Consider the following 20191-nt stretch of genomic DNA (forward strand, 5'->3'; position numbering starts at 1 on the left):
GACATATGTTTGTTTAATTGTTTATTGCCCATCTTCCCCAAGAGAATGCAAATTCTGTGAGAGCAGACATGTATTTTGTTCACTACTCTGCCCTAAATAACTTTGGCAGAAAATTTCTTAAGAAACTAATGCATTTAATGTAAATAATTAGTGTATATAAATGAATTAATGTATAAGTGAATAAGTACTATTAACCTATATATTTGTTTCTATTCTGTCATTGTCTGATTTTGTTATTAAATTTGTTCTGGCTTCATGAAATGAATTGGGTAAGTATCAAATATTTTGTATAAATATATATTTATTCCCTTGGATTTATTCCCTTAGATTTGTTAATTTGCTCTCTTATGGGTAGGTCATGAGGAATAATTTGATTTTTTTTAATGTTACTGTTATATTGTTATTCTTGAGCTATTTTTGGTAGTTTATATTCTTCTATAAAATTGTTTCTGTTGTTTACATTTTCAGATTAATTGGTATATTGGTTTACTACTGCTGCTGCAAGAAATCACCACAAACTTAGTGGATTCGAACAACACAAATTTATTATCTTATGGTTCTGGAGGTCAGAAATCTAAAATGACCAAGCGAGGCCTTTTCCTGGCCTTTTTCAGCTTCTATGGATTGCCAGCATTACTTGGCTCCTGGCCCCATTTCACTCTAGCCTTCCTGCCTCCCTCTTGTAAGGACTCTTGTAATTTTGATGGACCCACCTGGATAATCCTTGATACTCTCCCCATCTCAAAAATTTTAACCGAACCACATTTACAAAGGCCCTTTTGCCATTTTCACAGGTATTAGAAATTATGATGTGGACATCTTTTGGAGGACCATTATTCTATCTACCATAATTGGCATCAGATTTTTCATTGTATTGTATCCTGTCTCCTTAGATGTTGCTTTTTTTTTTATTTCAAAATGTGCTTATTTCTTCCACTATCATTTTCTCCCTTAATTTGTCTGATATTTGTCTAATAGCCATATCCTGACAACTGTGGCAGGGGTGTAGGGTTTAGCATAAAGGTTGGAAAGGCATGGTCAGTCATGCTGGGAGTTCTATTTAATATATCCCCACCCATATCCCAGTCATTTCCCACTACTTTATCAAATAAAACTACTTTCATTGTGCTCTAGATGGTTCTAAGTAACCTCCGGTAGGGTGCTGCCTAACTCAGCTTTAAAGGTAATGGTATATGCTTAGCATTCTCACTTCGCATCCCATTCCTCGAACTTCTCATTTCTCTCTGGCTGAAACCTCAGAGCTTCCTTTCTCTCTGGTCTCAGCTCTTGGGAGTACGTGAGGAAGTGAGCGCCTCACCTTTCTACTCCCTGGGGCCCGAGGCCTGGGCATGCGCACCGCCACAGCAGATTGGCAACGATCACCCGGGTCTCTCTCCTCCTCCTCCTTCTTCTCCGGGCTCCGAGACCTGTCGGGCCGGTTCCGACATCTGGGGAATTAACGTGTCCCGCCAATCCCTAGCCTCGAGCCACGCAGGCTCCGCGCCTCCGCCCTTGTTCCTTCCCGGCTTCCAGTTCCCAGAAGTGAAAGCCGCTACAACGGGCTTGAATGAAACGTGTGTGGGATTAGTGAGTCGTAAACCACCAGGGGATCCCGTCTTCCCACAAACCAGCATCTTTCGGAGGCAGCAGAGGAGGCGAGGAGCGGAGCGCTCGGTGTCGTCCGCGCGCGCAGCGGCTGGAGCGGCGGGGAGAGGCCGGGCCACCTCCCCCTCCCCGGCCATGCACCGCCTCGCCCGCGGCGGTTCCAGGCACCACACTCTCCGCCCAGGCTGCTCCCGCTGTCGCAGCAACAAGCTCCTGCGGCCGCCAGCACTGTCCACCGAGGAGCACCGCCCGCCCTCCCCACCCCCACCACCGAGTCCCTTCTCGGCGAGGACACGCCGCCCCGAAGCCCGCGCCGCCCCCTGGTCAACTTTGAGCGGGAGGAGAAGCAACTTTGACAGTGGCCTCGGGTTTCGAACCCCGTGTCTCCTGGGCAGCAGTAGCCTCGCTAGTCGCTGGGGTGAGGGGAACAAGAGTTTTCTGGGCGCATCTGCGCTGCATCTGGCTGTTGGCAACCTGTTTCCAGCGAGCGGGGAGCGGGCTTGCAGCTACTAGTCATCCGAAGGAGGGAATTTGTTTTTCTTTCCCCCGAGCGACCTCGGCTCGCTACTGGATAAAGCAGTATCGAAAGGATGTAAATAGGCAGAGCAACCGTTACCAAGAAGGCAATCACCCAAAGGCAGGGAGGAGCGTGGGGCTTCGTCCAGGCTTCTCCCAGTCGCAACATTAATCAACAGTCAGGTGTTGGTTGCAACTTTTCAAGGTCAGCCACCGGGAGCAGCGAGTCCCTCTCTGTACCTTGGGGATACGCAGCGGTCGGGTTGGATTTGGCTGAGAAATGCACGGGACGTCAAACGAGGAAGGATTGTAAAGCGGGAGGGTGGTGACCCCAAGACCCATCCCCCCACCTCCCCGTAATCTCCCGAACCCAGCTGCCCCGGCGGGGGTGAGTGTGTGACATGTGTCTAACCCTCAGCAGCAACTTACGCAGCAGGTGTTGGTCCTGAGCAGGAGCGGCGGCTACCGGGTGCGCACTCACCGAGCCATGCGGGCCCCAGGAGCGCCTCTCGCCTGCACCTCGCGGCTGCTGCTTCTGCTCCTGCTCAATGTTTCTGCCTCTGCTGCCCTCGGGTCCGTCCCTGCGCCCAGGAACGGAACTTGTCTGGGGGAAAGCTGTTCACCTGCACTGAACCAGCGTCGCAGCAGGGGCGCTTGGGGACTAGGGGATTTTGCAGAGGACCTGCTCATCCGTGCGCCTAGGGAGGAGGAGCAGGAGGCTGCGGGGCGCGCGGCGCACTCGTGGGACCTGGCGGCGGCCCGGGGCGGTGACTCAGGTGCGGGCACAGGGGCGGAGGCGTCTGCAGCTGAGCCCTCGGGACCTCCAGCCAGGCCGCCTGGAGCTTGGAAGTGGAAAGGGGCCCGGGGTCAGGAGCCCCCTGGAACTTTGGGGAGAGGAAACCCCTCTGCCTTCCATCTCTTCTTTCAGACCTCAGAAGAGAGAGAAAAGGGTCCGAGAGGCGCTGGCATTTCCGGGCGCAGCCAGGAGCCGAGCGTGAGGACGGAACCTGGAGCCAGCGACCTTTATTACTGGCCGAGGAAAGTCGGGAAACTCCAGGGTTCCCACCACAACTCCCCACCCAAGACGGTCAATGGACCGTTGGGGCACGAAGGGCGGACGATCGCAGCCCCCGGTAGAGCGCTGGCTCAAAATGGGTCCTCAGGTGATGGAGTTCACGAACGTGGGGGTCCCCGCCGGGGAAACAGCACGAACCGGCGCTTGCGACTGAAGAATCCCTTCTACCCGCTGACCCAGGAGTCATACGGAGCCTATGCGGTCATGTGCTTGTCGGTGGTGATCTTTGGGATCGGCATCATTGGCAACCTGGCGGTGATGTGCATCGTGTGTCACAACTACTACATGCGGAGCATCTCCAACTCCCTCTTGGCCAACCTGGCCTTCTGGGACTTTCTCATCATCTTCTTCTGCCTTCCGCTCGTCATCTTTCACGAGCTGACGAAGAAGTGGCTGCTGGAGGACTTCTCCTGCAAGATCGTGCCCTACCTCGAGGTAATGCCTCCCAGGGGGTCTCAAGCTGCTGGCTTTGCTCACTTCCGGGATTCATAGCGTGAGAACTACTGCTCCACGCACCCACCTGTCTCTGAACTCCTTCACTTTTTCTCTGGGTCCCTCCATTTCTCTTGCCAATTATTTATGCTTCTGTCTGTCTGTCTGTCTGTCTATCTATCTATTGAGGGGGGCAGCTTTGTTCACTCACCTTCTAACCCACCTGTTCCCGGATTGTGAATTAATTATGGTCTCGTAATGTATAGAATTGTTTCGGTTTTAAATTTATCTCTCTAAATAGAGTGTCATATATATTTCTGATTTTGCACCTATCAGAAATTCTAGGGTTAATAAATGGCCAGTCTATGGTTGTCACTCTTAGAACTCAGCAAGGAAGAAACCTGTATCATTTATCTACTAGATTTCTAGTGCTTCAACATGATTTTTCCCCAAGAATATTATTGCATTTTTTCTTAAATATCAAAATTGGAATAATATTTTATTTTATTTAACAAAGGAAATCTGCCTTTGTCAGTTGGCCCCGTGATATATTAATAACCTCCCAAATTACTTTAAGTGTTTTGGCTGTCTGCCATGTAGTTCCATTTAAATTCTTACATTGTGTTTCTTTTTTCTTCTCAATTTCTTAACAATTTTATTTATTTGTATGTATAGGCTAAGCAAAAATAACACTTTGGCCATCAAGGCACAGAAATTATTGAACATTCTCAAAGTATCTAATATATGTTTGTCATTTGTTAAAGTTAAAGGAATTGGTTATTTTAAGAGATTGCCTCTAAGACAAAAAAAAAAAAATCTTAAGAAGAGGGGGCATGTAAGAGGTTCTAAACTTTAGAAACAAAAATATTTCTGAGTAAAATTTTACTGTTTCATACTAGTGTCCTGCACCATTATTACGGCAGTTGGAATTAGCTCTTTAAATGGCCTCTCTTTAAATGCCAGCTCTTGGAAGGAGCCCAAGTGCTTTGTTGCCAGTTGTGTTTTTAGCCAGCTGGCCCTTGATTTCCTCCATTCAGACTGTCTGTTTCATTTATGGAAGCAGAAGAAGGGAAACTGTAAATATTCGGGAGCCCCTGATTCTGTCTGGCACCAGGGCCAGTGACACTATGTTCAACATTGTTGCAGGGCCTAAAGCTAGGGAATAAGTAAACAGAAAACAGTATCTGCTTAGAACGACCAAGGCAAGAGACAGTAAATAAGACCCTGTTATCCTGGCAAGGATCAGAAGCAGAATCACTCCATGCTTGCTAAATCAGCTGTTGCTACTTCACCAAGATCTAGGATTTCTCTTGTTGCCAAGCTCCAAGTAGTTCTGAAACATCTAATTTATTTGGTCGACAGTTCATTTTTGAATTGCAGAGGAGGTAGTTGAATTTGTTAGAGAATATGTGTCTACCAGTTGCCTTTTACAAGTCAATTTCAATTTAAAATTTCTGTTTGAATAATGCAGAAGAAATTGACATATGAAAGAAAGACACAAAAGTAAACTCTAAAGTGAACAGGAGTTACCCCAGTCAGAGAGGAGTATGTTGGCTTGTCCTGAATGTACCAGACATGTAGAAACATTAGTAGAGGAAAAAACAATAAAGAATTCAGGGAGGAAAAAAAAAAAAAAAACTTGGGAAGGAAAAAATTGACCAAAGTTCTTGAAAAAAAACATTAAAAGAAAGAATCCCATCCAAATTTAGAAAAGATTATAAAAACTTTGCTTATATGAACGATACCTGTGAGTTTCAAGTGATGGCATTTATTCTGTAGGTTTTAATTTTCTTTCTAATTCTAAAGATTTAAAAAAATGTATACTGTATTTTATTTGTATTTCATTTTCCAATTTAATTCTCTTAAGGAAGACTTTTGTTTTTACCACTTCTCTTATTATTAACACAATTATTGTTATTTTTGCTCTCTATGTTCTTTCCTCTTTATAGACTTATTTTTTTAGTAATTGGCACCAGGCTTTATTTTTCCTAGAGAAGCAACAGTTTGGAAAAAAAACCTTCACTCCTTTTTTTTTTTTTTCTGGAAAAATTAGACTATCATATGCATTTTCACTGTAAAAGTAATGAATGAAAATCTTAATCTTCAATCCAAAATGTAGAATGCGTTTCTACTTTTCTACCTAATTCTAGTCTTCTGAAGTAATTTTATAATGTTTTTGTATACTTTGTGAAAATAATTATTGGGCAGTAGTATCAGCTGCATAAATCCTGATTATGAGAACAAAAAGTACAGTCCAAATCTCAAAATAAAGCATTTCTGCCTCCAGGAGGCACTGTTATTTTCGTAGATGTCACAGAGATTTAGTGCTTGTTCCATGGCAGTTCCCCTTACCCCCTCGACACAGACCTTAATGTCAAGGTTTGCTTGTAGGAGGCTTTTTGGGGTGTGTATCAAGTTCAACACCTGATAAGGAATGAAGGAAGCAGGACTGGGCAAAGGGAGAAGTTGAACTGTGTTGCAGACGCCACAAAGACCTCAGCTCACACCACAGGGAAATTTAAGGCTGGGGTGTCCCTGCAGGGGTATCCTGAATTGAGGCAAGCGGGCTCAGTCTGTATGTCCCCTAATGGACCAGTCATTGGATGCCAGTGACTCCTAGGCATGGGGCATAACCTTGAGGTGGGTGGATCTCTTTGGTCAAGAGCAGTTCATAGAGAGAGATGCAGCTTAGAGCCATCAACCACAATAGTCCCAGTGGTCGGGGTCTCAGCACTTCATTTCTGAAGGAAGGACTTTTGTAGAGAGGCACTCTGGGTGGGGAACCATAATCTCCACTACAGGAGCTATTGAATTATCATGTTAAATTAGAACCAGATGGCAATCTAATCCAACCCTCTGATTTTGAAGATGAGGCTCAGAGAAGAGAAATGACCATCCCAAGCATCGTAGTCAGTGGCAACCAGGATCTGTCACAACACTTGAGGTTGATGTTCACCATGTTGATGTTTACTTATTTGACAAACATCTGTGAGGCGGAGAAGGTTCAGAGAGGGGTTTTTATTTATTTCTGCTCCTTGGCATCTTTTAAAAAACATTTCTATATCCAATAGACAAGAAAAAATAATAAGCATCACATGTTTATGATGAAACTGATAGCCCCTTATATTTCTAAGTTTTATCTTGTTTCTCATAAATTGACAGGAAGTTCCACAGTTGGTGGTAGTTCATTACATTTTTTAAAGTTTCAATAATCTGAGACAACTGCAAATTTAAAGTGCCAAATATGGTTGTTTTAATGATCAAATAAAGATACATAGATTATAGTTTATGTTCTTAAAATAACAAAGTATTTTAGATTGGTGAAGGACTTTACAAATATATTACATTTGTTTAAATTTTCTCCAAAATCCACTCCTTCTTAATCTATTTCTTCTTAACAAAAGGACTTCTAAAAATATTTGACATTTATCTCCTTTTGCTATCTAGAGTTTGCCTTTTCTTAACTTTCTTATATTTATTTGTTGACTATTTTTTTTTACCACACACCCTCTTATTGATCTATAATGTATGATTTACCATTTTTATTATAATCCATTATGCCTTTTCCAATGTTTGAACTTTTTAATATCAGTTATTTAAAAATTTTATCCACAATTAATTTTTATTTATTTTTATTTTTCTTGAGGTATAATTGACATAAAATGTCATATTAGTTTTAAGAGTACAGCATAATGATTTGACATTTGTATACATTGTAAAATAATTAACACAGTAAGTCTAGTTAATATCTGTCACATAGTTTCAAAACTTTTTTTGTGATGAGAACTTTAAAATCTGCTTTCTTAACAATTTTTACATATGGGTTACAGTGTTATTACCTATAGTCATCATGCTATGCATTATATCCCCATGACTAATTTATTTTATAACTGGAAGTTTGTACCTTTTGACTCCCTGCAATCATTCCTTCTACCTCACCCTCCACCCTCTGGCAACAATCAGTCTGTTCTCTGTATCTATGAGCTTGTTCTTGTTGTTGTTATTGTTTGTGTTGTTTTGTTTTTGTTTTTGTTTTAGATTTCGCATTTAAGTGACGTCATGCTTATTTGTCTCCATCTGACTTATTTCACTTAGCCTAATGCCCTTGAGGTCCATCCATGTTGTTGTAAATGACAAGATGTCATTCTTTTTTATGGTTAAATAATATTTCAGTGTGTGTGTGTGTGTGTGTGTATCATAATTTATTCATTCGTCTGTCAATAGACACAGGTCGTTTCTATATCTTGGCTATTGTAATTAATGCTGCAATGAACATGAGGGTGTATATATTTTTTTAAGTTAGTGTTTTTGTTTTCTTTAGGTTATTTCTCAGAAGTAGAATTGCTGGATCATATGGTAGTTCTATTTTTAATTTTTTCAGGAATCTCTATACTATTATCCATGGTAACCACGATTCATTTATATTGATCTTTACAAATTTTATCTCCCATCTTCTCTTTGGCCTTTTCCTTTTCTACTGCAGTTTTTCCCCTACAACTTGAGAATCAGTATAATCTCAAGAAGGTAGTAGAATTTTGGAGAGATTGAGGTTCTGTAGAAAAATAGGAGGCATTTTTTTCAGCAGAAATTACAGATCTTAGCAATTTGCATTTGACTCTTTTTTTTGGTTTTATTTAATTTCAATTTGTTGACATAAGGCTAGAGGAGAGAACCCAGTTTCCAGGATCTATTGCTAGGAAGAGTTTTATCATACTTAATGTTGCTATGAGCGGGCATAGACTGGGAACCACTGTAGTTGATAACTTCTTTTTTCTATTCCAGGATTATGATGGGTTTGTGGCCTAGTGATAAGTCCCATAAGGACCAAGGGCAGATGGGATGGTCGGAAAGAGGGATGGGAGAGAAAGAAATCTGGGTGGATGGGGCCACTAAATAGACATTATTTTAAACTAGTTTATGAGACAGTGACCAGAAAAAAAAAAAAAAACTGTACTCAAAGCAATCATTGTATGTGGAAAAAGAGAGAGAGAAGGAGAGGGAGAAGGAGAGGAATGGAGGTCTGGGTGTGGATTAAGTAGGGGAATAGCAGAGGAATTTACTACCACACCATACCCTTAAGGATCTAACACATAGTTAAAGCCAAATAATTCAGGCCTTGAATATGGCAACTGGAACAGCTCTGTGCTCATTACTTGATGGAAGCCAACCAGAGTCAGTGTATCATCTGATTCAGATCTACTGCTAACTATTTGTTTCTCTTTGGACCAAAATTGAAGATTTTGAATAACATAAGCTCCTCCTTAGTTTAAAGAACTCATATCTTCATGGTGTGTGGTAGTAAAGATGTCAAATAGTTCTAAGATAATCCCAGCACTAAATGTATTTTTTATTTTACTGGGATATAAGATTCCTACATGAGGGTGGAGGATGGATAAAGGGAATGCATCTCACCAGGGCCTCTGGACTAGGGATGATTTGTGAAAGATCTAGAATCTCTAGTGATGAAAAGAGCCAGATTCTCCAATGACTTTGGAAATACTCATTTTAAGCTGAGTGAAGCAAATGGCTCTTTCATTGCCTGAGATTGTAGTTTGCACTGAGTAGTAAAAAAGGAGGGTACTGGAAATTGAAGATTATATTACTATACAGGTATGAGATTCTACACAGATTTCTCTAGAAGCCCTATATTCAAGTAATAGCACATTTATCATGGCAGATAGTAAATTCGCTTGAGTGGTAGATTAGCCATTAGGTATTCTAAAGAACTTTTAAGTGGAAACATACAGTTTTATGAGCAATAAAAAGTTACTAATAATATTCTCAGAGAAAATAGACTCAATATATGAGAATGGTGCTGAAAAAATATTTCATGAATTCCCATTAATTCCTTTATAATCATTTCCTACATTCTCAAGTAAAAATATTTAGCTGATAATTCCTGCAGAAAAAAAAGTTACAGAGTGTGCTCTTATTTATATCTCCATTTATGAGCAGTGTATGGTGAAATTTACTGAATTTGAGTCCCACGTAAGAAATAAAAACTTTGTCATATTCAAATGTGAAATTCAAATAATTTCCTAAACATTGACTGTAATAAGAATAACATCCTTATCTAAAGATCATCAATGATATATAAACAGGAAGATGGTTTTTCTTTACTTCCCTTTCTAGAGATATTAGTTGACATTCTGCTTTTAAGGATTATATATAAAACAGCAGTATCCAATAGCCAATTAAAGAACAGTGTGAATTATTCATTATGTTCTATAATCTTTTTCCATATATGTCATCATCATTCATTCATTTATTTACTATCCATTCATTCATGAAACATTTATTGGGCTTTTCTATGATAGACACAGTGTTAGGAGGGGACAGTCGTGAAGGGGGAGGGGAAAAGGGGAAAAAGTTTCCAGAGATGAATAACCCAGATGAGTTACTGATACTCAAGGTACAGAAGGGTAAAATAATGTTTTACCATGTGATGAATACTATACGAGGGGTTTAAACAAGACATTATGGAAATTTAGGAAAGGCTATTGAATGGATCAGCTCACAGTTGTACTTGGTTATGACCAATATGGAGAAATGTGCTCTTTCTAAATCTTTTTGAATCATATTCTTACAATTAGTATTCATAAATGCCGTATGGCCTAGATTCATGGTGAAAAGTTACAACCATCAAAATCTTTTAATTCTTGCTTTCTTGTTTTTTCAATCTTTTCTGGAATAAAAGGCTCATAGGAGTAATTGGCAAGATAACTAGGTAGATAGGACAGCCTTAAAACTTTTCTTTAGAATATAGGATTATTCTGAATATTATTAAATATTTAATTATTATTTAGAATAGAATATACAAGATAACCATCTATGCTTCAGAATTATTACTCTTTATTAGTCATAAGGACATTAATTAAATCAAATTTTTAAATTTTACTTAAATGGTTGGTTTATTTAGCAATGTAATAACCATACATTAAATTCAGTTCCTTTCTTCTGGAAATCTCAAAGACATATCTTTTATTTATTTTGACCTTAGAGAGCCTAGGAAGAAAGGCTGTCAAGAGAGGTACTTTAGATCCTATTACAGAGTGAAGGAAGGAAAGCATAAAGAATGCTTTCCCAAGAACTGGATTAATTTCTCAAGCACACAATCAGACTGAGGACTTATCCTGAGTTCCTGAGGGCTGCCAGGGTATCTGGTTATGTCAGCAAAGCATCCTTCAACAGTGAAAAAGAAAAGCAGATATGTCTGCAGAAGCAAAATAGATCTGAGCTTATCTACCCCAGGCTGAATAGGTGAGGGTCTACCTTGTCCTTTGCCTTTATACTGCCCGGACCTTGATGGAATGTTTTCACCTTTAATAGCTCTTCCTGTAAGATAAAACAGATTTAACAGTGTCACTTGGGTGCACAGGGATCTGTGTCTGGGATGTGGGCTGTGGGGAGAGAGAGATGAGAAGGCAGAAGGTTTGTTTCTGGCACTGCAACCTGCTCCCATCCTTCAGGGTTCCTCCTGTCATTTTACTTCCCAAGAATTGACCTGCCAGGGTTCCATAATTAACTCAACCTTGTTGCCAAGGCTAACTCTTAAGTATCCTAATTAGAATGGTATTCTTTGTGCCAGAAGAATGATCTCATCTACAATTTCAAGGTAGAACGGAGAATGGGATTGCTGTGACCTCAAATATAGGGCCTTTCTATTTGCAATGTAGGTGTAGATATTATTCCATAAAACTCTCATAAAACACAGGATATGATCACCAGGCTTACCCTTGAGATAGAATACTTTTAGTTTGTGAATTGATTATAGTTTTCAGTGTTGTCAGCACACTTGAGTGGTTCATAGCATTAATGAGGCCAAAATCACTGATTCGATTCTTGCCTAGAATGAGTCATTTTCATGAGGTGTATGACTGTACTCGGAGCCACCATTTTTACTCCCTCCCCTACCTTTGCCCTTTCCGCCTACGTGTGCTGTCTTCTCCATGGGTCAGATCTCTCCTATATAGGAAAAGCATCTTGTTAACTGATTCACAGCAAGATGTGACATTTAGAGATATTTGCCTTTTGTAAGAGGATTGAATGAGAAAGAGTACTACTTCCTTAACAGACTACCAAGGGACTTTTGGTTAAAAGCAGAGAAATTTTGTCTTAAAAATATGCTTTTTCAATATCATTAGAATCATAATTACCCAAGCACAAATGGATAAGGCCGAGTCTAATTTTGTTTTCAGTGTAGGTTCACCATCATGCAAATCAACATTTGGAAACTCATCAGAACCCCCTAGGCGAAAAGCAGAAATTCTAGGCCATTTGAAGATTGATTGGAAACATCATAATAATACCAATAATTGAAAATGGAGTGTGGGCTTTTGGGGGTAAATATTACATTTTGAAATGAATTTTTAATTACTGAGAATAAATATGGAATACATAACTTTCTTAAGACCTGGTGATTCCAGTAGATGGCTTTTCCATCTTAAGATAAATGATGTTAATCTTGCTTCATTTGCAAGTTTATGCTAATGAGCATTGCCACATTTATCATGAAGGTATAACATTTTAGACAAGTTATAGTAAAATGATTTTTATTATTATTATTATTATTACAAAAGAAATGTACTGTGCTACAGAACTCAAAAGTCACCACTGGTAGAAAACCTTATGTCAAGGTGGGATTATAAAGGTAAAGAAAGATTTTCAAAATCAAGGTAAGATTTGGGATGACAAATTAGCTTTTAAATAGTTTTGATTGTTTTTAAAATAAGTTAGAGCGTGTTACCAAGCTTAAGCAAGAGGGAGGAAGATAGAGAGAATGAGGCGCTAATGACAGTTGATGCTTTCAAAATATTTTCCTTGTGACATTGAGATTCACATAAAGGTGAAATAGCCCAGGCATAACTGAAATAAATGGTTATTTATGATATGGGGTATATCAGATAAAATCTCAGTGATACTGATAAAAGTAGGAAGCCTTCTCTTTGTGGAAAAATGGCAGTGAAAAGCTCTGTTTCATTTCGGAGATGTGTGCGTGCTTGTAAGAGGTGAGGCAGATCTCTCTTGCTCACCCTGTTTTGGTTTAGAAACACCCATCGTGATTGGCATGCACTCTGAAATGAAGACCTTTTGATTAAAGGCCATCTCATTCACAACCGTCTCATAAACAGTGGCTTTGATAAACTTGCTGTCCCCAGTGGTGCTCAAAGAAGTGTCTCTTCCTGGGGAACTTACCCTGGAGAAGTTGCCTGTTTCGTGGGGAAGTGCTACCAGGATGAGAATTCTGGAAAATGTAAGAGAAAGCCAAAAGCACACAAAATCAAGCCATTTAGTGTTTCAAAGGAAACTCTACCCTGTGCTCCTCCTGCTTTTTTTCCTGACTGATTGTTAGCCCTGTAACCACGGACTTATAATAGATAATCATTCATGGCCCAAATGAATGGGTTTTCTTAACAATAATGCCCTTGTTTTGAGAGTTACTTGTATACAAAGGACAGCACAAAAATAGATGCACTTAAACATCTTTTGAGGTAAAATAGGTTAGGTCAGAGTACAGTAGTCATGACTTTGGTTGGAAATTTCCCCATTCCATAAAAATCAGTGTATTCCAGTTGCTTTGCTGTATTTATAAAGCATGTAGATTCAGTTTCATCTAATTTTTTTGGAAGTACATCGGCCCTTTCCTCACCCATTAGTGTTACCACTGATTTATATGAGGTTTATCACTAGTTGGTTAAGAGCTGGACCTTATGTGATCTGTGTTGTCTGAATGAGTTTACTTTCATTCATAACGCCTTCTTGTCTGTCTGCAGTAGGCTTCTGAGACATGGAGCAGTAGCTAACACACAGGATCTTCGCGGGTGACTTTTTCACCAAGTATCTATGCTCTTTCTGCAACATCGTTTTGCACGAACAGGGGTTTCATGCAGTACAAAGTGAACGTGGTGGCACAGGTTTCCTCATGGCGTGAAATTTAGATTGCAGTAGAAACTCGAACAGTGGAGAGAATGGCCCCACAGCTGCTGCTGCTCCACCTGCGTGCTCAGGCCTGACACCTCCTGCTCCTGTCGCCTGGTGGTGCCTTGAAGCAACGCTGCCAGTGCCCGCAGCTGCTGGAAGCCTCACTGCTCAGGATGCTGCCTGGGCAGGGCTGAAGGAGTTTTACCTTCGTTGCTGTGGGACACAAAGCAGAGCAGAACACCGCTGTTCGAAAGGAAGATGTTAGGGTTGTCGATTCCGGGTCCCTTGCTTCTGTATTTTGATGTCAGTCCCCTGACATCAAAATACAGTTAAAAATGTCTATTCCCAGCTTTCCTCTGAGCTCGATTCTCAAAATTAATAGTCTTGTCTATTAAAAGTGTTTACAGTTCTGCTTTTGTTGATGTTAATTATTCCTCCCATTGCAGTTTAATTAATAAGAGATTGCATCTTACTCATTTCATCTCTCAGGATGTTGCTTCAAAGAACTAACCATCTAAGCTAATGTTTAACAGCTTACTCCCAAGAGCATATTTCATAGTGATATTGAATTTTAGTAATCAGATATGGTCATTAAATGCAGAAGACCCAGCATTCATGATACAGTTTTATAATTGCATATAATTGGACCATTCATCTTGGTAGAATTTCTAATGAGCTGTGTGTAAACAAGTATATTTAAAAACTGTGATAGAAATCTTTTCATGTTACCCCAACACTTAGCAATTTTAATTACGCGGATAGATTTCATATCTGAGTAGGCAGAAACTAGTCCACCATCCATTATCTAGATGGTTTTTATCAATTAATTTCTGAGGTATGCAGTTAACTCTTTACAGATATTTACAGACTTCTGTAAATAATTTGGGAAAGCACTGAGCAGAGACTTTGTACCTTTCTAGTTCTTTTACATCATAAAATAGAGTGCGTAAGTGAATTTACGGAAAAACATCTGAAGTAATAACACTGCAGGCAGGGGCAGCAGGAGGGAGTAGATATTTGGGACTAGTGTTTGGCCTGCGGTTGCTATTGGCAACTGCGTTGCATGCGCTCTCTGCAGTTGGGGCAGCGTTTTTTCCTAGAGGGTCCTTTAACAACTCTCTCTGTAGCTCTTGTGACCTTGTGACCTTTCAGAACAGTTCACCCTGTTTCAGCTGGATCCTGATGGCAGGGAATACTGTCAGAGAGAAGGACAGTTTGAAAACAGGAAGCTGGGTGCAGGAGCTTCCTGAAATGAGTGTATGAAAATTGGGAAGGTTTCCTCACTCCATGAATTATCAATAGGATTACAAATCAGACATATCTGAGGTCCTGACTCAGTATGAAAGCTTTGGGGAATATGGCTAAAGAACCGAGCACCTTCCAATAAAGTACAGTGCAGAAGAATTGCTAAGCAAAAAGTTGGAACACATGTAAATCTTGCTTAAGATTTGTCTTGGGTTTTGTTATCATGTAAGACAAAATGTATAGAACTTAGGAAACCCTTTTTTGCTTATCAACACAGTGAATATCTTCTCATTAAGAGTAGATGTGTAACACAGTTTACAATGTCTATAGCGTAGCAATCTAACACACCCGTCTTAATACATGTCCACCCACATTCATTTGCTATTACTTCCCGTGAAACGCTTTGGAATACTTCTTGTACAATTGACTTGGAGTTAGGTATAAAAAAGCTAGCTCTTGTGGCAATTGGTCCAGTTTTAAATCTGGATTTTAAAATTAGGTTAATAGGAGAGAGGATTCTATCCTTTGTGTGTTCTTTGTAAATAATGGTAAAAAAAAAAAAAGTACCAAGCAAGTAGATGTTCCAAGCCTCTAAGAGACTGCCTCTCCTAGAATCTCTAGTATTTTATATCGCCAAGCTATCCTTTTAATTGAAATTTAAGAGGAACTTGCACAAAGATTTGCTTTAATGAAGACTGCACAGAAAGCCTTGCTAGGGATTTGTGTCTATAAGATACTTTGAGGTATGTTTTGTTTTGCATTCTTACAGAAAATGAATCAAAACATTTGAAAAACTAATATATAAGTGTAAAGTTTCAAAAATCTATAGACTAGAATCCCAAAACTTCCACTTAGTTCTGTTTGGTGTAGATCTTGAGAAAATGCCAAGTACTTCTCAGATTTCCATTCAAAGTGTGGCATTTACTGACATTAAAAAAATATAATCTGATCTTAAGACAGTTGTACAGTATGGACCTCAATTTTAAGAATTATTCTGAATCTCTAGCATAGATGCAAAATAAATTTTCATCAAGATGAACAATTTATTAATTTGAAAGTTAATTTTCAAAATGTGAATGTAAAAATGACTTTTTTTCGGCAGTCATATTAGATTGATATTTCTTATACTGATGTTTATAGGAAACTTTCTGATGATTTTGTAGAATGAGAACTGTTATTAAGTGTAACCATGACCTCTTGATCTACACTGATGTAGACTTTTGTTATCCACACTTTTTTTCTTCATTTTTGGTTTTCATACAGTTAGCCCCTAATTACATTTCTTTTTCAGACTGTCTCCTCTAATTAGAGACTAATCAGGACATAGATACAATGTTCTTATTTTCCATGTTAGAAGTAGTTAACACTGACTAACGTGTAGTGTGTAAGAAGAGGAGAGAATATTTGATGTTGGAGTTCTCATAGAATCCACAAAGCAAGTTGCCGTTGTTCTGGGGACAGTGACAGCTTGAATGTAGTAGGTAAACAACTTATGTTTCGAGTGCTAAAATTGTAATGACAAATGGTTTTTCTTTTGTCAACATGATCCCTTTGAGTAGTACAAAAATTAGACATTTTCATTATATATAGCCATTTTTCCTTACTCCTTTGCCATACCGTGGCCTATAACTGCTTCTTAAACATTCTTGCTAAGCTGACAGGGGAGAACGATGCACACACTCAGGTGCCTGGGATGCAGGCCTGAGCATCCCATCCACCTAGGGAATTTTCTTTTGGTCTCCTGTTTAATCTTAATCTTAATTTTCTTTTGGTCTCCTGTTTAATCTTAATCTTAATCTTAATCTGAATATTTTACCTTATATTCATTGTCCTGGTTTAAATATATAAATAATGACACCATTTGTTAAACATTAAGTCATTTCCATTTTCCCCCAAATAGTTGAGTAAATTTGATGCCCCCGGATGATTGGATGATCGTTGTGTTTACCTTGTGACTTTGAGAACCACCCTGCCCTCTTGGTTGACTATCACCTCTTTGGGGGGAAAACCTGCTTCTCGTTCCTTCCTACATCTGCACTACCTAGCAGAGTGCATGGCATAGAGTCTATATCAATAAATGTGCGCTTGTGTTGAATGTTGCCTGCGGACACCGTGAAATGTCTGGACCATCTGTATACAAGAGCGGTTCCTCTTTGAATATGGCGCTCTGTGTGGTTAGCATCAGAGTTTTCTGATCTGAAGTTTTCAGATTAAAAAACTCTAAGTAACTAAGTTTTACTTAGATGTTCTATTTGGCTCCTTTATGCATATTTTCGTCTTTTATATGCCTTATTTTCTTTGACATTCTCGGATCTCATATTTAAATGTGATGATCATTTTTATTTCATGACAAATGTACTTGTGTCTGATTCTGTAATTTGTTTCCTTTGGCACAGAAGCTCATAGTGGAAGATTGTCTCTTGCATATCATGATTTTTAATCCATGTTCCCTGAAATTTTTGTCTATGGGATTTCTCTGAGGTCTAGCTTTGAAGTGAATTTTTCCAGAGAGGTTTTGTGTTTGCTTCTGAGACAATTAAAAACTGTACCTGAGACAAGTTAAAACTGTTTTTGTTTCCATGAACCCCATAGATGGTGTGAATTCTGGCTTTAGTCCAGTGTGAATTCAATCTCTTGGTTAGAATTTGCTTTTCTCCAACCCTCCACCATCCATCCAGATCCAAATCGTAAAATGCAGATAAATTTCTCCACTATCTCTCGTGATTTTTTTTCCTCCTTCTACCAATAAAGATGTCACTATTTGGGGTGTTCCAAATTTATAAGGGGATCTTTGATTTAATTCCCACTCACATTGATCCTTGGTTTGGTTTCAACCTCTGTGTACCTGGGAACTTGGCTCCATCGCTCTGGCTAACGCCCACTTGAAAATCTCATCAGAATTGGCAAATGCCCTAGGCAAACATGCAGCATGGGACAGGAGTGGAGCTGGGTGGCCAATGAGAAATTAGTTTTCTCATTGATGTTGACCTCTGAAGAATTTCCCTTCCTTATTTTCCCTACGTGTATGTGAAAATAATATTTAAATACTTGATTTTGCGTTTAGGAGAAACTGGAGATCTCTATCATCTAGTTCGTGGGAAATTATCGACTCTTGATAGTGTGCTGTGTGAGGCATGCCTCTGCCCCCCACACTGGGAAACACCACCATCCTTTTCAGTAATGAACATGGGATGCATTCACTTATCCCATTCCCTATCTAGATGGCCAGGTGGCAGGCATTTTCATGGTGATTGAAATTCTTGGAGTCTCTGTGTTCTTATCCATAATAAAATACTGTTGGTCTAAGTGATCCTTATTGATTCTTCCAGCTGTAAAATTTGTTGACTGCACAACCCTCAACCACTACGTTTTGTTTTCTTCTTTTCAATTTTCATCCTTAAAATGATTTGGCCGAACTCCCGGACCCAGTTACCCATGTCTTATTATTCCAGAAAATTGTTCTTTTTTTTTTCTTTACTCTTTCGCTAATCTGTTATTTATCACCTAGAGTTTTGATCCTTTTCAGAGCTCACTCAGGATGACTGTGTTCCTCCCACAGGTCGCATCTCTGGGGGTCACGACCTTCACCTTGTGTGCTCTGTGTATAGATCGCTTCCGTGCTGCCACCAACGTGCAGATGTACTATGAGATGATTGAAAACTGTTCTTCGACAACTGCCAAACTTGCCGTCATATGGGTCGGCGCTCTCCTGTTGGCGCTTCCCGAAGTCGTCCTGCGCCAGCTGAGCAAGGAGGATTTGGGCTTCAGCGGCCGGGCTCCCGCGGAGCGCTGTGTTATAAAGATCTCCCCGGACTTACCGGACACCGTCTATGTGTTAGCCCTTACCTATGACAGCGCGCGGCTCTGGTGGTATTTCGGCTGTTACTTCTGTCTGCCCACACTTTTCACCATCACCTGCTCTTTAGTGACTGCGAGGAAAATCCGCAAAGCAGAGAAGGCCTGCACCCGAGGGAATAAGCGGCAGATTCAGTTAGAAAGCCAGATGAACTGCACCGTAGTGGCTCTGACCATTTTATATGGATTTTGCATTATTCCTGAAAATATCTGCAACATTGTTACTGCCTACATGGCCACGGGGGTTTCCCAGCAGACAATGGACCTTCTGAATATCATCAGCCAGTTCCTGTTGTTCTTTAAGTCCTGTGTCACGCCGGTTCTTCTTTTCTGTCTGTGCAAACCCTTCAGTCGGGCCTTTATGGAGTGCTGCTGCTGTTGCTGTGATGAGTGCATTCAGAAGTCTTCAACAGTGACCAGCGATGACAATGACAACGAATACACCACAGAACTGGAACTCTCACCTTTTAGTACCATACGCCGCGAAATGTCCACTTTTGCTTCTGTTGGAACTCATTGCTGAAGGACGTTTGATTTGGTTAGATTTGTTTGTTTGTTTGATTTTCATACCCTGTGAAAGTTTTTACTTCGTATTTTTCCTTACTGGGAAATAAATGCAAAAAAGAGAAATATTAACTACCGTAGAACTGACTTTGCAAATTAATATTTGTGCTTTGAAAAAAATGTTTATATTTAGTTATTTAAGAAGTATGAAGAGGCCAATAGTTTTAGATCATTTTATCTGGTATGGTGCTAATATTTTTTTTGGAGTTACTGCACCTTGACTTAATTAATTGCTAATTTTCTTTCTTTTAAAAATATAATCACTGTATATTGATGATAGCCATGTGATTTTGTAGGTTATTTTATGCTTGAGTTGTAATTGAAAGTATATTGTATATGATATGGTGAGTTGATTTGTAGATAAGAAGCATTTACAAAGTAGCACCAAATAAATTACACTTTATTCTTTAATGTCATTGTGAATCTGCTTTTAACCAAGATTCAATAAATCCTTTAATTGCCTTAAATACATAATTACTGGTTCTATGCACAATTTAAAACCAGCCTTATTGTTTTATAATTCTATTTTCCTTTAAGGCAGGCAATCACTATATTATAGTTTTCTTAATAGTACTATTTTATATGCATGACTTATAAAACTATATTGTATGTTAAAACATTGTATTTTTAATATTCAGATGTAGATGTAAAATTACTTCCAAATATTTATAAAAATATAAATAAATAGATAGCAGAGTAGGAAGAAAGTATCTTTTTTTTTTTTTTTTTTTAAATTCACTTCTGAACTAGCATGTAGAGCTACAGGTTTTCCTATGAGGAATTCTGAGAAGAATCAAGGTCTAAAAAAGTAATGCACTTGTCATCTGATTTTCTCTGGACACTGACCTTTAAAGTATTGTCAATCCTATGTGAAGCACTCTGAATTCTAATTTTTCACTTAAAAAAAAAATGAGCTTGGTTAAATCTGTGCAATTTAATTTCTTTAAATAGAATGAAAGTATAGTAGTGGAATAACAA

At 39.4% G+C, this 20191-nt stretch overlaps 1 protein-coding gene across 1 annotated transcript; it reads left to right on the forward strand.

Moving 5' to 3' along the window:
- The first annotated feature begins 1889 nt into the window (after nt 1-1889).
- On the forward strand, nt 1890-19774 carry GPR37 (G protein-coupled receptor 37). The gene is made up of 2 exons (XM_016125219.2): nt 1890-3631; nt 18354-19774. The coding sequence occupies exons 1-2, from the start codon at nt 2609-2611 to the stop codon at nt 19170-19172; spliced, it is 1842 nt and encodes a 613-aa protein (XP_015980705.1). The 5' UTR covers nt 1890-2608; the 3' UTR covers nt 19173-19774.
- Nucleotides 19775-20191: the final 417 nt, after the last annotated feature.

The sequence above is a fragment of the Rousettus aegyptiacus genome, unplaced genomic scaffold (genome assembly GCF_014176215.1).
Source record: "Rousettus aegyptiacus isolate mRouAeg1 unplaced genomic scaffold, mRouAeg1.p scaffold_m13_p_13, whole genome shotgun sequence".
In the NCBI taxonomy this organism is placed as follows: domain Eukaryota; kingdom Metazoa; phylum Chordata; class Mammalia; order Chiroptera; family Pteropodidae; genus Rousettus; species Rousettus aegyptiacus.

Excerpts from the sequence above, each read along its gene's own strand:
- GPR37 (XM_016125219.2), top strand. The coding sequence starts at position 2,609 with ATGCGGGCCCCAGGAGCGCCTCTCGCCTGCACCTCGCGGCTGCTGCTT. Across the intron at positions 3,632-18,353 it reads AGATCGTGCCCTACCTCGAG|GTCGCATCTCTGGGGGTCAC; the intron begins GTAATGCCTCCC and ends TTCCTCCCACAG.